Here is a 14,087-nt window from a genome sequence, read left to right as displayed (position 1 = left end):
CCAAATTTAGTCTATGAGCACATCTTTACACCCAAAATAGCCTTTTAAATTCTTTATTTGATATATCTAGGAAGAAGAGTCTTTGCTCTGCCCAAGGGTAATAACCACCAGTCCAGTTGAGTTCTGTCACTTCAGCACAGACTGAAGATCAAATCGTGGGTCTTCCTGCTGAATAACTGAATTACTGTCACTAATAAAGTATCTCTTGGATTCACATTGCCTGTAGCAAAGAAAGAAATATGAAGATAATATAAAATGAAAATACCCTCTTTGCTTTGTCAATCTAGGCTTGCTTAAAGTGATGTTGTTTCATTTTAGTGTTCTGCATTGCAGGACAATCATAAGATAAATGGCACAGAGAGATGAATGGTACATTGCATGGTCCCCTCTAACTTCGAATCCAACCTACAAAAGGTCACGTCTCTGTTCAATATGTGAACACCTATTTTGAAACCAGTTTCATCTGAGTCAACCTAATTCCTCTTTGGCATGTGAAGAACTTGTGTTTTTGAGTGAAAATGAACCATTAAGTAGCAACACTAATTGTACCACTAAATAGGTTGCTAGCAAGGCCAGATCAGAGGTCTGTAAGTCAAACATCAAATATGAATGAGAAATAAATAGCCTTTGCCTAATACATGGCTTTCCCTCGAAAATATTAAATAGAGTTAAATTTTATGCCAATTCCACAGTTTTGATCATTCTTGCTAGATCAATTTCTAAACTTGAGAATTACTGAAATAAATTTCATAGATTTCGATGCTGAGATGTAAACTCAACATCTGACCTGCTGGTGCAGTATAAATATGTACCTACTTTTGTCAAGTTGGTAATATTGTGAAAGGCAATCTTGTATAATTCAGTAAAAAAAAAAGCAAGATCAGACTATCAGAATTTTCTTTAATGTTCATAATATTTTGGAAGAAAGAAGTTTTTAATCATAAAAGCAAGGTGTTGCAAATGCTGAAAATATGAAATGAAAATTCTTGAAACACGCACCGTAGGTAGCATTAGTAGAAAGAGAAACAGTTATTGTTTCGGGTTGAATGACTTTTCAGCAAAATTGGAAGCAGTTAGAGGAATAATGGTTTATATGGATATAATAGTGAAATGAGCTGGAGTTGGAGGAGAACAAGTGGGAAGATTTGAAATAGGGTGGAGAGCATGAGTAATGAAGTAACAAATAAAAAGTCCATTCTGACAGCTAATCTTGAATACAGACAGTGTTCTTACTCATCGCATTCCTTATATGTTATTAAAGGTTAGATTAGACTACTTATAGTGTGGAAACGGGCCCTTCGGCCCAATGAGTCCACACCGACCCGCAACCCACCCATACCCCTACATTTACCCCTTTACCTAACACTATGGGCAATTTAGCATGGTCAATTCACCTGACCTGCACATCTTTGTGACTGTGGGAGGAAACTGGAGCGCCCAGAGGAAACCCACGCATACACGGGGAGAACGCGCAAACTCCACACAGTCAGTCGCCTGAGTCGGGAATTGAACCCGGGTCTCTGGCGCTTGTGAGGCAGCAGTGCTAACCACTGTGCCACCGTGCCGCCACGGTTACTTACTGAAAGTCCAGGATCTCCTTTCTCACCCTTCAGACCAGCTGGCCCAACTTCTCCCTGCTCAAAAGAACAGCAACATGATTTGTTGTTAAGTCATAGGTATACTTTCATTTTGTCTCACGACATACAAAGGAGAATGAAGTAAATTCATTGTACTAGAATTATCTCAGAATTTGCAGAACTAAAAAGCAGGCCATTTATCCTTATTAGTTCATGCTTCATACAAATCCACCCAGTCTTTTACATCTAACACTATAGCATATCCCATTTTTTTTATTGCTCATGTATTTATTTAGATTGGATGCAAGTACGGCTATCCTATTTACCTCAACCTTCCTTCATGCTTAAACCACTACCTGGATAAATATTGCATTATTGGCTGTGATGTAGCAACATGAGAAATGGGCTTGAAAATAGGTAAGAAAATGGGATACTGATACTCTCTAGACTGCTACACAGTCCAGTGTTGGAATTGTCATCCAGAAAATTCTAGAGTTTGCCACTATGTTCTGAATCAATAATAATGGGTGTACTAAAATTAGCATCAATCCCCTGAACCAAAGAGGATGAAATGATACAGGGCTCATGATAACTTTACTTTTGCACTGTTCTGTTAACAAACCAAAAATCCCAAAGTGAAAAGCAGCTTCGGATCAGATACAAGCCAAATAAGAAGGATGGGAACAAGAGAAGGGGTAGTGACTGTGGGGAGAGCTGTAGCAGAACAGATATATTTAGGGAGAAAGTTCAAAAATGACACTGATCTGCATATTTACTCAATGAACTATGCTGAACCTTCTGCAACTGATGGTAAACTGAAGGAAGGGTAAATGCATGGGAGATCAATAATAGAATAGTAAAGGTATTAGGTAAACCCATAATGCTGGGCAGGTTTCCAAAGTTGGAACATGATGAACTGGGTGGATTTAAAAGGTTGACAAGGTTGTGCAATAGATGAGCTGGTCTTTAAGTAAACATTTTGAGTCGAGGGAACCCTTCCTCAGAAGTCACTGGAGCTGAAACAATAACTCTGATTTATCTCCACAGATGCTGCAAGACCTGCTGAGCTTTTCCAGCAATTTCTGTTTTTGTCTCTGATTTACAGCATGTGCAGTTCTTTTAGTTTTTGAGTAAGTGTTTAGATAAATGAATGGCATTGAAATCTACAGCACATTGTTCCTAGCAAAGAATGTTCTCAGAGGCTTTGGCTATGCAAATGCTGAGTTGCACAAATTTCTGTACTGTCCATACGTTGGATATGGAGTCTTACAATATGGTACTAGTCATGGAATTAAAGTCAGTGGTCAAGATGTACAGCTATGCATGTGAACACTGATTCTGTATCGGTATTGTCACCTCAAGGCCAGCTATGGAGGAGGAATAGGGGAGGATTGAATCTTGGCAAACAGGAACTGAGCCAATTAAAGTGCAACCATTGTGATATATCTGTTAGCAAGGTTGGAAGAGATGGGAATGGAACCATTTGCAGATTGTGTCCAGGAGTTATGGAACATTGTTCACACTGAAGGAGATATTGCAACTAAATCGGATAAGGATAACACATTATGATTGCAGTCACTACGTTACCGTGACTAGTGGCCAGAATTAAAGATGGCATGTGTGTGGATTCCTGGTTAATAAAGCACAGAGGGACAAATTTTGACTTTATGCGATTGTGTATGATTGATAGCAAATTGGAAGGTAATTTTAAATCTATGGATTTTTATTCTAATTGACTTCAATAGAATCAAGAGCGGAGAAAGATGTAAAACAGATTCACTACCACTATTTTACATTGTTGTACAGCATCAAATTCCATCCAAAAAACCCTGTTCCCTTCCCTTGCTCAGTTCCCACTCTATTTTCCTTTCGCTACTACATTTAAAATAACTGCACAGATGTCAGATCCCGTCACCAAATCACCTTTTATTTACGAGTGCACAGTACACTGGCTTTGGCCAGCCAGCTTGCTGTCAGTCCTCAACTGAGGAAATTGTAATCTACAAACTTGATTGAGCTTTTTGAAGAAGTAACAAAGAAGATTGATGAGGGCAGAGCTGTGGATGTGATCTATATGGACTTCAGTAAGGCGTTCGACAAGGTTCCCCATGGGACACTGATTAGCATGGTTAGATTTCACGGAATACAGGGAGAACTAGCCATTTGGATACAGAACTGGCTCAAAGGTAGAAGACAGAGGGTGGTGATGGAGGGTTGTTTTTCAGACTGGAGGTCTGTGACAAGTGGAGTGCCACAAGGATCAGTGCTGGGCCCTCTACTTTTTGTCATTTACATAAATGATTTGGATGCGAGCATAAGAGGTACAGTTTGTAAGTTTGCAGATGACATCAAAATTGGAGGTGTAGTGGACAGCAAAGAGAGTTACCTCAGATTACAACAGGATCTAGACCAGATGGGCCAATGGGCTGAGAAGTGGCAGATGGAGTTTAATTCAGATAAATGTGAGGTGCTGCATTTTGGGAAAGCAAATCTTAGCAGGACTTATACACTTAATGGTAAGGTCCTAGGGAGTGTTGCTGAACAAAGAAACCTTGGAGTGCAGGTTCATAGCTCCTTGAAAGTGGAGTCGCAGGTAGATAGGATAGTGAAGAAGGCGTTTGGTATGCTTTCCTTTATTGGTCAGAGTATTGAGTATAGGAGTTGGGAGGTCATGTTGCGGCTGTACAGGACATTGGTCAGGCCACCGTTGGAATATTGCATGCAATCCTGGTCTCCTTCCTATCGGAAACTTGAAAGGATTCAGAAAAGATTTACAAGGATGTTGCCAGGGTTGGACGATCTGAGCTACAGGGAGAGGCTGAACAGGCGGGGGTTGTTTTCCTTGGAGCGTCGGAGGCTGAGAAGTTTACAAAACTATGAGGGGTATGGATAGGATAAATAGACAAAGTCTTTTCCCTGGGGTCGGGGGATCCAGAACTACAGGGCATAGGGTTAGGGTGAGAGGGGAAAGCTATAAAAGAGGCCTAAGGGGTAACCTTTTCACACAGAGGGTGGTACGTGTATGGAATGAGCTGCCAGAGGATGTGGTGGAGGTTGGTACAATTGCAACATTAAAGAGGCATTTGGATGGGTATATGAATAGGAAAGGTTTAGAGGGATATGGGTCAGGTGCTGACAGGTGGGACTAGATTGGGTTGGGATATCTGGTCGGCATGGACGAGTTGGACTGAAGGGTCTGTTTCCATGCTGTACATCTCTATGACGGTTATATTTTTTCCTTCACATGAAGAATTTCTAGCCTACACCCCCCAGGGCATTTTCACATGCAGAGCATCCGCAGCCCACACACACACAGGACATGCCCTGCCTGACGCTCTGCAATTACTGACACTCAACTGGTTTTCCCCCAGGGTGTCCATTTTCATTGCAATGTCTGGATGATTTTGGAGGAGTTTGGCCAGTATCTGTCAGCAACCTTTACTCTGGACTATCACCTGTTCTCCCCACGGTAATATGTCATCTTATACAGTGATTTGGTCTCACCAGGTCCAAAAAGATTTCAATCCTGGTTGCAATGGTCTTTCTGTTTCCTCCATTACCACAAGCTGTTTGTTTCACTAGGATGGGATCTTTTTGAATCCACAATCAGATGTTGTCTATGATACCTAGAAGGGTGTCCAGAAAGTTTAAAACTAAATGAACTGTCTGGGGAGGTACCACCAGTGGAGTATCTGCCAGTAGGAGATAGCACAAGGCATCCGCATTAGCCACCTGGCTTCCTGGAGGGTGTTCTAATTTGTACACGCTGAGAATTAGGGCTCAGCATTGTATTCTACCAGAAGCTATGAACAACACTGCCTTGTCTTCCTTCAGTAACCCCAGGAGGGGTTTGTGGTCTGTTACTATGACAAATTTTCATCCATTAAAAAAAAGGTACTGGTGGAACTTCTTCATATTAAAGATGACAGCTAAAAAGATGACTACGGGAGCATACTTGTGTTCAGCGTCAGAGTACGTGAAGCATATACCATTGGGTATTCCTCTGTTGGGCCACCAATGAGCCAACATTATGCCAATACCATATGGGAAGTCATCACATGTCAGCACTACTGCTCACTTTGGAATGTAGTGGCCAACACCTGAGATGATAGCTGCTTTTTCCACTTCGCTAAATGACTATGTGACCATTTCAAAGACTGACCCTTTTTCAACAGCAGGATGTAAGAGTGCCAAGATGGAGGCCAGGTTACATATGAATTTTTTGTAATAATTCACTAACCTAAGGGATGACCCAAGTTCCAAAATAAACATGGGAGCCTGCGCTCCTTTGACTGTCCTCACTTTCTCGTCCAACAGGTATAATGTGGTTTTTGTTGACTCTGTCACCCAAGTCTGTCACTCGGAGCATCTGGAACACATTTTTCCCTTCTAAGACATATGTCTGCCTGGGAGAAATGTTTAAGCACTATGTGCAAGGTCTCCTCATGCTCTGTATTGGTCTTCCCTATTATTAATACATCATTCAGATAAATGGCAACTTGGGATAGCCTTTATAAAGATGTCCTTCATGGCCTGCTGGAAAAGAGCACAGACTGATGACACTCCAAATGGCAGTCTTGTATATTGATATAGACCCTTATGGCTATTAATTGCAGCAAATATCTGGAACTCTTTATCCACTTGCAATTGCAGGTAGTCATGGCCTGTGTCCAGCTTCGTAAAGGACAACCCCCCCCTCTGACAACTTTGTGTACAACACCTCTATGTGAGGGATCAGGTATTTATCCAGTTGTGAGAAGCAGTTTACAGTTTATTTGAAATCCCCAGAAAGGCAAACTGAGCTGTCAGGCTTCAATATCCATATGAATGGTGCTGCCCATTCTGCAAACTGCAGTGGTTCGATGGTTCATTCACTTTCCAGCCTCTACTTTTGCTCTCAAGACAAAATGGTACCAGATGGGCCTTGCAAAATCTCAGAATTACATCTTGGTCTTTAAGTGGTTTTGGCCCCTTTGAGAGTCCCAAGCCCTTCTTGAAAAACTTGTGGGTATTTTACTAAGACTTCACTGAGGCAGCCATTTTATAATTGAAAAATGTTAAGCCAATCAAGGTGAATCTTTCTCAACCAATTTTGCCCCAGTAGACTTGGGGCTGAGCATTTCAATACCAACAGCAGTAACTACACCAACTGCTTCTCATAGGAGACCTGAATCAAAGTTGTACTCTTAATTTATAAATGGCTCTCCAGTGTATGTTCTCAGTCAGGCTGAGGTCTTGCACAGCTTTAAGACTAGGGGGTCTTGACTGAATTTTGTTAAAGACAGATTCTGCAACCACACAGCTGTACCAGAATTGACCTCCATGGGAACTGGATGACCACTTAACCAAACCTTAATTTTAATCGATTCCAATTTGAGTATCACGATTCAATTTAATTGTTCAACTCATAGAAAATTTTCCAAGTTGTACCACTCTCATGGGTACTACTTATGAGATTTCGTACTCAAAGTCATAGATATACAGCATGAAACCAAATCTTTCAGTCCAAATTGCCATGTCAAATCAGATATCCTAAATTAATCTAGCCACATTTGCCAGCACTTGGCTTATATCCCTATATACCCATCCAGATGCATTTTATTTCTTTATTTCATGTACTTAAATTCTAAGACCCAAATTGCTGGAACTCCTTTGCTAAGCCTATCTGCCTCTCTTTTCAAAAGGAAACGACTACAAGGAAGCTGGGTCCCATTGCCAAGTCACCCTTTATTTACTACTGCACAGTACGCAGTCTATGGCCAGCCAGTTCAGTCAGCCCTCAACTAAGGAGGTTTGATCTCAGTTTTTTAAAAATTTTATTAACTAGTACACATTACAAACAGTTAATGTCAACAGTTATATACAAGAAGCAGCAATTTACAAGGGGCAAAGCCAGACTCCAAACCCTGCTGTACAATCAGTTCAGAGGGAAATGAGGATAAACCTCAAATCCCACCTTACATCAATCAAGGAAGAGACAGTAAACACACAGTTGATAAACCAGACCATAAAACAGTGCACATATCATAAATACTCCTGGCAACACCCCCCATCCCTCCCACCTTCTGGCCACTCAAAAAGGCAGCCTGCCCCTTGGTCCACCCTGACACCTTCTGGCCACATCTGGGACAGCCATTCCTGTTTCCCCAATGACCCCCCCACCTCCAGGACAACAGTGATTAGGATGGCCTACCCACCTTCTGGCCTCCCTAACCACCCCCGTGCTTTTTGTCAACCTCTAGGACAGCCCGCCATGGTACCTGGGGTGACAGCTCTGAGGACAGCCTACCCACCGTCCAGCTTTTGGTCTGCCCCTACGTACTATGTGGCACCTTGATGTGCCATTCGGCCTGTGGACTGCCTTGACACCTTCCAGCCACCTCTAGGACAGTCATCCCCTTCCCTGGGATGATGGTACACAGGGCAGCCCACAAGCCTTATGGATTGGACTGCCCTGACCCATCTTCTGGCTCTCTGCTGCTGCAAAACACTTCTGGCTACCTTCAGGACAGTACAGCCTGATTACCCCTTCTCGGGATGACAGTGCTCAGAATGGGCTATGCACCCTGAGGCTCTTGGGGTGACAGCTTTCAGGATGTGTTATGAGCCTCCCAACTCATTCTAAGGCCTGCCAGATCCAGGGACACCAGACAGTACAGGTGATAAACCCAAGAAGCAACAAGACAGAGCCAATTACCAACAAGCAGAATCCTTTCTAGTAGATGGAGTCCATTACCATTAACTGTTTTCTTCAGAAGGCAAAGTCCATTGTCAGGAATGGAGTCCACAACCAAAGGCAGTGTCCATGCCTGAAGGCAGCAAATACATACTCCACAGCACACAGGTCTCCATAGAGGTCTAGCATATGCACAGAGGACCAGGCCCACTCACAGGAACATAGTACATTGTAAAAGTATAGTTAACTCACAGGGGTTTGGTCCATGCCCACCTCTCAGCAGACAGCAAATGCCCACCCCCCAGAACACAGGTGTTCAGTCTTTACAGAGGCCTAGTCCACTGACAAAGGGCCAGGCCTACCCCCAGGAAGAGCTCATCTGGAAAGATTTTCTTCTCACAAGGGCTCAGTCCAAACATCAAGGACAATGAAAACACTTCCCCCACCCCCAAGGATTATGATCTGCCACAAACATCAGCATTTTCCTGTTCCCAAAGAATCAGTTCCCTAATGAGAACTGACTTACACCTAAAACACTACCTGTAGATCAGGCAGTTTAGAAATCAGTTCTCAAAAGAGGACTAGCAGTTAACAAAACTGGCTTTGTAAACTAACCAGTTTAGGAATCCAGTTCTCCCAAAAAGTCAAAACCAACAGTAACACACTGTGGCCCAGCCAGCACAGTTAGTCCCTTAAATGAAGGAGACTCCAAATTTTGTTACATACACACGTTATTAAATAGTACAATACAGTTAAACAGAAAGCAGTTCAAACCACTACACACAGGGCAAAGGGCAGCAAAACCACCAGCTCCCAGTTGCCTTGCATATTGACTGGACTACCTTGGGCCACTTTCCTATGGAGCTGGTTGTTGGGCCTTCAGGTCTCCAGCTGCCTGGCATACTGACTGACCCTCCCCAGCAAATTTTCACCTGAGACAGACAGATGGATACCACCAGCTCCCAGTCACCCCTGCGTACTAACTCAACCATCCCTGACCTGCTTTTCTGCAGTCAGGAGGTCGGCCTTCTGGCACCCAGCCGCCCACGTACTGACTTTCTTCTGGCTGGTCCGTAGGCCATTGGCTGTCTGGCTCCCAGCCTCCCTGCGTACTGACCGGTCATCCTCTGGTCAGCCTTCCTACGGGCTGTCGGTGGCTGCTTGGCTCAGCATACCTGAGTACTGACCAGCCTGCCTCATACTGGCTTTCCTGTGAGGATGCTATCAGTTGCCTGGCCCTGCCCACCATGCATACTGACAGGCTCCACCAGGCCAGTCATCTACCATCCAGCCCCCAGCCAGCCCCTCCCTTGACCAGGTTTCTGACAAACATGCTGTCGACTGCCTAGCCCCCAGCTACCCTACGTACTAACTGGCCTACTCTGGCACAGTGGGCGGCACGGTGCCAGAGACCCGGGTTCACTTCCCGCCTTGAGCGACTGACTGTGTGGAGTTTGCACGTTCTCCCCGTGTCTGCGTAGGTTTCCTCCGGGTGCTCCAGTTTCCTCCCACAGTCCAAAGATGTGCGGGTCAGGTGAATTGGCCATGCTAAATTGCCCGTAGTGTTGAGTAAGGGGTAAATGTAGGGGTATGGGTGGGTTGCGCTTCGGCGGGTCAGTGTGGACTTGTTGGGCCGAAGGGCCTGTTTCCACACTGTAAGTAATCACACACAATGAGTCCACACTGTAGCAAATGCTCACCTCTCAGCACATGTGTGTTCAGTCCACATAGATGCCTGGCCCTTCCAGGGAAGATCCAGGCCCACACTCAGGAACAGTACATTGTGAAGCTGCAGTTAAATCACAGGGAGAAAGTGAGGGCTGCAGATGCTGGAGATTAGAACTGAAAATGTGTTGCTGGAAAAGCGCAGCAGGTCAGGCAGCATCCAAGGAACAGGAGAATTGACGTTTCCAAACGTCGATTCTCCTGTTCCTTGGATGCTGCCTGACCTGCTGCGCTTTTCCAGCAACACATTTTCTGGTTAAATCACAAGGATTTGGTCCAGTCCTAAAGGTAGAGTTCATGCCACACAGGTGTTCAGTCTTCAGAGGCCTGGTCTATCCAAAGGACCAGGCCCAATCACAGGAACACAGTACATTGTAAAGGTGCAGTTAATTCAGGGTTTGGTCCACTCCGTGATACACCTCCCAGCACACACAGGTGTTCAGTCTTTACACAGGCCTAGTCACCCACAAAAGGGCCAGCTCACCTGGAAAAATTATATTCGATTCCCTACAGTGTGGAAACAGGCCCTTCGGCCCAACAAGTCAACACCAACCCTCCAAAACGCAACCAACCCAGATGCATTCCGCTACATTTACCCTGACTAATCCACCTAACACTATGGACAATTTAGCATGGCCAATTCACCTAACCTGCATATCTTTGGACTGTGGGAGGAATCCGGAGCACCCAGAAGAAACCCATGCAGACACGGGGAGAACGTGCAAACTCCACACAGACAGTTGCCCGAGGTGGGAATCGAACCTGGGTCCCTGCTGCTGTGAGGCAGCAGTACTAACCACTGAGCCACTGTGCTACCCTAAAAAATTAAAAATGTATTTTGTCACAATGCTCAGTCCAACACCAAAAGAGAAAAACATTAAAATAGAGTGCAAGCGCTAAGCCCAGCCACAAAATCAATATAGTCCTTTTCTCAAAGAGAAGAGAAAAAAGTAACAGGCTGTATCCAGCTGGTGAACAGATCCCTATTGAGAACTGAGTTACACTTGAAACACTAATTGTGTAGATCAGTCCTGAAAAAGAATACAAAGTGGCTAAATAATTCAACCAGTTCAGGAATCAGGTTTCCTCCAAAAAAAACAACAGCAGCAGTAGCACACTGGCGCAGCCAGCACAGAGTCAGTGCCCTAAACTGAGGAGATGCTAAATCTCCTGTTTTTTTTATTTAACAGTACAATTTACAAAAACAGTTAACATTAACAGCTGCATACATAGAAACAGTAATTTTACAAGGGGAGGAGCAGCAAAGCCAGACCCTAAACCTTACCGTTCAACCAGCTTTTAGCTAAGAGGACAAACCTCAAATCCCAGTTTCAATCACCACAAAACAGTAACAATGACAAGTGCGTAAGACAGTCCAATCACGTAAGTACATAAAATACAGCCCCTCAGCAAGCAACCCATCCCTCCCTTTTGGCCACTAAGACAGCCTGCCCCTACACCCCTCCCTGCTCTCAGTCTGTCCCATATCCCTTCTGGCTCAGTCTGCCGACACCTCTTGACCACCCCAGGACAGCCTGTCCTGCTTCCCCCTCCACCCCACAAAACATTGATATGAATGTAAAGCACTGACAGTTAACACATATATTCCAGTAGGATACATGGAATCATAGAATCCCTTGTGTGAAAACAGGTCATTTGATCCATGAAGTCTATGCTGAACCTCTAAAGAGCATTCCACCTAGACCGACCTCCCTACTCTATTCCTGTAACCCTGCATTTCCCATGGCTAATTCACCTAGCCTGCATATCCCTTGCACAATTTAGCATAGCCAGTTTGCCTGATCTGCACATCTTTGGGAGGAAACCGGAGCACTTGGATAAAACCCATGCAGACACATGTAAAATGTACAAGCTCCACACAGACAGTCACCCAAAGATGGAATACAAACCTAGCTCCCTGGTGCTGTGAGGAGCAGTGCTAACCACTGAGAACTCCATGCTGCCCCATCAGTCATTCTTCCTCAGTTTTATAGGCACTTAGAACCCAAGTTGTATAGTGGTCAAGTCATCACATGTTATATTACCTCTTCTACACTTTCAGATTTTTTATGTAGCTTTCACCAGTCAAAATGATATCATTTAACAGTTCTTACTTAAAAAGGGCCACAGCTCAAATGGGTCATGAATAGAGGGATGCATTTTAATTTGTTGCCTGATTAGTACAGCGCATTGACATCATCAACACCTGAGTGAATGGTAACACAATGTGGCCTTTGGTTTCCTATTTTTAGCAAATGTAAAAATAAAAAATCTGCACGCGTTGAGAGCGAGTGGGTGGCCAAAAGTATATACTTAATTGGTCATGGGCCAGAATTAGAATATATGAAACTAACAAAACCAGTAAGTATTCTCCTGTTTCTTTGAAAGTTGAAGGGGGTAGGTGGTAGGGGGTCGTTATTGAACTATCAATTAAATATTTGCGCATCACAATCAAGTAGCACTGAAGTTGAATGTGACGTTAATTGGCTGCGTTCTGCTGCTCTGTGCAATGATTCATTCTTTGCTGTAAAGTGTTGAGACTGCCTGTCCGTGTGGCTTGTTCACTTGGAAATAAAATAACAAGCACTCGCTCGGGAATGGCAAAGCAGGGGAACTGAATAACTGGATGAGCAAGAATCTTTGAGTCCACTTCATTAACTTGTGTGATTATGTTATAGTAAGGATGAGCAATGGGCTTAGGCCTGATGTATCATCTGTTAAATGTTGAATGCAATTAATTATAATATCTTTAACTTACTAAATAGAAGATGGAAGCAGCAGGAGTAGTGCGAGTTAAATACTTTTATAATAGGATGGAACCTGCAGAATGGATAGAACAGAGCAGAGAGAAAATTAAAGTACAGAAGCAAAAGAGAGCCATTTCAATTATTCAGCTTCTCCTTTATCTGTTGGAATTCCTTTGGAATAATGAAGTAATATAATATTTTATTTGATTATTGATAATATCAGAAGGAAATTACCAATGAGGAATATTAATTAACCAAAGGAACCCACCTTTGTGCCCTGTTTCTTTGTTAGATATGTTTTCAACCTCATATCATTTTATTATCATAATCACCTATGTCCAACTGTAATATGTTCTGATGCTGACCCCAATTTTGCTGAAACTCACAACTTTGCTTTATGCCTATTGGCAACTCCTTCAAAGCTCTATTCACCTGCTGTATCCTATATAAACTTTAAGTCATCCAAAAGTTGCCTCAATTGAACCTGCCTCCACAACACTTCCAGTTAATGCATTCAAAACTCTTACCACTTACGTTTCAAAGTTTTTCTGATCTCACATTTACTTCTTTTGGAAAGTACTTTAAAACTGTGCCCTCTGGTCTTCAGTCTTTTCTTGAGTATAAACAGTTTCTCACTATCTTTTCTGCTCAGAGCCCTCAAAATTTCTTTCAAATCTTCCCTCAGTTTCCTCATCTCCAAGGAAACCTGTCTCAATCGTCTCCAAATGATCCTCATAATTAAAGTTTGCCCTCTCTGGAACCATTCTCGTAAACCTCTTCTGCACTCTCTCTAATGGAATCACACTCATCCTAAGTGTGATACCCAGAGCTGTACACAATACTCCAAATGAGGTCTAATCACTGACCTACACAGGTTCAGTATAACCTGGTATTCCAAGTACCTATTAATGAGATCTAGAAAACTCAAACATTTTTAATAGCTCTATCTGGCTGTCCTGCCACCTTTTATGACATATGCATGTAAATACCCAGATGTCTTTGCTTTTGCACATCCTTTAGAATAGCACCTTCTGTCTTACACTGTCTCTTCATGTTCTTTGGAGCAAAGTGTATCACTTTACACTTCTATGTTTTGAAGTTTATCTGCCACCTGAAATTCCCCAATCTGTGCTGGCACTTAAATTATTAGACAGGCCAAAAGTGTTGAGTTTAGATAGTTATCTAGTACTTTTATAGGAGATAAGCTTGCAGATAAATATACACTGGTAGAACCAATATTAGAAGCATTAAATAAAATTTTTTGGATAATATTCCTTTTCAACAGGATTTAAAGGTGTAGAATTTTTTTTCATTTTACATTTTTCATGGTACAAATGGGGCAATTAACCATACAAAAGAAAT

The 14,087-nt window shown here is 43.1% G+C and overlaps 1 protein-coding gene across 1 annotated transcript in view; it reads right to left on the bottom strand.

The window, feature by feature from the left end:
* Window positions 1-14,087, bottom strand: part of LOC132826571 (collagen alpha-1(VII) chain-like) — a 248,660-nt gene that overhangs the window by 242 nt on the left and 234,331 nt on the right. The window contains exon 69 of the mRNA XM_060842528.1: window positions 1,581-1,634. Coding sequence (XP_060698511.1) covers window positions 1,581-1,634 — 54 coding nt within the window. The remainder of the gene's footprint in view (window positions 1-1,580; window positions 1,635-14,087) is intronic.

This window comes from Hemiscyllium ocellatum, chromosome 23, assembly GCF_020745735.1.
Source record: "Hemiscyllium ocellatum isolate sHemOce1 chromosome 23, sHemOce1.pat.X.cur, whole genome shotgun sequence".
NCBI classification, from domain to species: Eukaryota; Metazoa; Chordata; class Chondrichthyes; order Orectolobiformes; family Hemiscylliidae; genus Hemiscyllium; species Hemiscyllium ocellatum.
This window is presented reverse-complemented; position numbering and strand designations above follow the sequence as displayed.